The 2,612-nt window shown below is 28.6% G+C and overlaps 2 protein-coding genes across 2 annotated transcripts, besides 1 other annotated feature; one reads left to right on the top strand and one right to left on the bottom strand.

Annotated features, from left to right (window-relative positions):
* Window positions 1-22: 22 nt before the first annotated feature.
* On the top strand, window positions 23-616 carry EDI_258910 (uncharacterized protein; the record flags this gene model as incomplete). Its single annotated transcript, XM_001737848.1, has 1 exon — window positions 23-616. The coding sequence occupies one exon, from the start codon at window positions 23-25 to the stop codon at window positions 614-616; it is 594 nt and encodes a 197-aa protein (XP_001737900.1).
* Window positions 617-641: 25 nt separating this feature from the next.
* On the bottom strand, window positions 642-2,390 carry EDI_258920 (xaa-pro aminopeptidase, putative; the record flags this gene model as incomplete). Its single annotated transcript, XM_001737849.1, has 1 exon — window positions 642-2,390. The coding sequence occupies one exon, from the start codon at window positions 2,388-2,390 to the stop codon at window positions 642-644; it is 1,749 nt and encodes a 582-aa protein (XP_001737901.1).
* Window positions 2,391-2,451: 61 nt separating this feature from the next.
* Window positions 2,452-2,487: a sequence feature (AT_rich).
* Window positions 2,488-2,612: the final 125 nt, after the last annotated feature.

Raw genomic sequence — 2,612 nt, forward strand, 5'->3', positions numbered from 1 at the left:
TTATCCTTGCTATCTTGAATTTATGAAAACAAGACCAAACGATCATGTACTGACATACCAAGAATGGTTTAAAATGTTATGGTATAAAGGTTTATTTACTTATTACCGTGAAGACCTTCATCTTTCTGAAGATGAAATCCAACAACAAGTGAATAGTTCACGACAATACACTTTAACACATGAACCAGCACATTTCTTTCCTGGTTTTATTGAAATGTTAAAAGAGTTTAGAAAATTGGGAGGAATTATTGGAGTAGTGTCATTTTCTGATGAACAAAATATATTAAGACATTACCGTTCTGAAACAAATGGAGAATTTGTTCCTGATATTGTTTATGGATGGAATAAAGAAGCTCCTGAGAAATGTAAACCATATGCATTTCCTGTTCTTGATGTTCTTGAGAAATACCATTTAGAAAAAAAAGATATTTTAGTAGTTGATGATTTGCTTCCAGGTTTAGAAATGGCAGAAAATGCTGGAGTTAAAAAAGCTGGTGCATTGTATGGAAAAGGACATGAATTTCTTAAAGAAGAAATGGAAGAACATTGTGATTTCTTATGTGAAACAGTAACTGATTTAAAGAACCTTATTATTAAATCTAACACAGAAGAATAATTAATTAATTGTTATGTTCTTTCAATTAGTAAGTTGGAGTATTTTCAATAATCCATTTTTGAGTTAATTCATCTTTGATTTGAGGTAAAATTTTTGATCTAATAGAAGCATTAAATTTATTTAACCATATTTTTTCTTCTTTTGTTAATAATGAAATGTCTATTAATCGACTACAATAAGGAACTAATGTAAAAGGTTCAAATTTTAAATGGTTTTGATCTTCTTCAACAACAACAACTACATTTTCAATTCTTATTCCAAATTCATTTTCAATATAAATTCCTGGTTCAATACTTGTTGTCATACCAACTTGAAATGGAAAATCATTTCTAAAATGAGGTGGACATTCATGAACAAGTAAATAATATCCAACCCCATGTCCTGTTCCATGTCTATAATCCCATTGAGGATTTCCTGCAATAATTGGGTCTCGTGCAAAATGGTCTAAATCTTTTATTTTAGTATCTTTTGTAAAGATTTTATTATGAAGATCAATATGTCCTTGTAAAACTCTAGTATAACATTCTTTCACTTTAGAATCAGGTTCTCCATAATGGACAGTTCTTGTTACATCAGTAGTACATCCCTCTTTATATTGAGAACCAATATCACATAATAATGATTTATTCCAATCAATAATACTACTTTTTTCTTTTGTTGGTTCGTAGTGAACTATAGCAGCATTAGCACCAGTAGCAATTATTGACTCAAAACTTGGACCATTATACAAATGATAATTCTTACTTCTTACTTCTTCTAATAATTCACAAGCATCCCACTCAGTCATTTGAGTACCTTTTTTACTTTCCATTGTTGCAAAGAACTTACAAAGAGCAATACTATCGATTATGTGAAGTCGTTTCATATTTTCAATTTCTTTAGGTGAACGAATAGATTTTGTTATTTGGATATAGTCCAATTTCTGTACTAATTCTGCACCTTCTTCATAATCATAAATACGTTCTAATAGTTCAAGATTAGTAAATAGCTCTGAATAATAAATAGTTGGTCCAAACATAAATTTTTCTAATAACTGAAAGAAGCTATTATAAGGTAATACAATTACACCTGCCTCTTTTAATTGTTTAAATTCTTGAATTTCTTTTATCTCAAGTTCATTTCCGGTAAACAAGAAAGATCCATTAGGATTTAAGATAGCATATGCATATGCAACAGGTGAAAAAGGAATATCAGTTCCTCTAATATTAAATAACCATGCAATATCATCTAATGCAGTTAATATTAATGTACCTAAATGATATTCTTTTCTAACTAATTCTAGTTTTTCTTTAACTGTTAAACCAGAAGCGGTAAACTCTTCTACTTTTGAAAATGCTAATTTTTGTTGTTGAAGTTCATTAAAAATATCAAACTCTAACAACTTATTATTACCATTATCAAAGAACCGACCAAGCATTGGGAAAGAAGTAATTAATGGATTAAATCCGATGAGAAGTTCGTTTCCATCATTTAAAATAAATTGAGTAGGTGTGATTGTATCTAAATCACTTTGTCTCATTAATGTCCATTCTTTTGGTAATTCCTTTTCAGCTTGAATATAGTACCGAGAGTCTGTCCATAAAGCTGCTACGTCATGACTTACAACAATAGTTGCATTTGATCCAGTAAACCCACATAACCATTCAATATGTTTATAATATGGATGAACATATTCAGTCATATGGGGATCAGATAATTTAGAAAAATAATGGGTAATTCCTTTTTCTTTCATTTTCTCTCTAAAACATAAAAGTCTTTCATGAAACACTTCCATTGGTGTTTAGTTAAAAGATATTAGTTTAAAGTTTAACTTCAAAAAAATATTAATTTAGAGGAAATTTATAAATCAAAAAATAATAATTAATTTTTAACCATAAAAATCAATCAAATTCAGTGTATTTTCTTATTCCTTCGAATAATGTTATTTGTTTAATTATTAATGAATTTTTCTAGACAAATTGCAGAACCCAATTCCAATACAACTTAACAATGAGGT

The sequence above is a fragment of the Entamoeba dispar genome, genomic scaffold (assembly GCF_000209125.1).
Source record: "Entamoeba dispar SAW760 scf_1105229460895 genomic scaffold, whole genome shotgun sequence".
Lineage (NCBI taxonomy): Eukaryota > Evosea > Mastigamoebida > Endamoebidae > Entamoeba > Entamoeba dispar.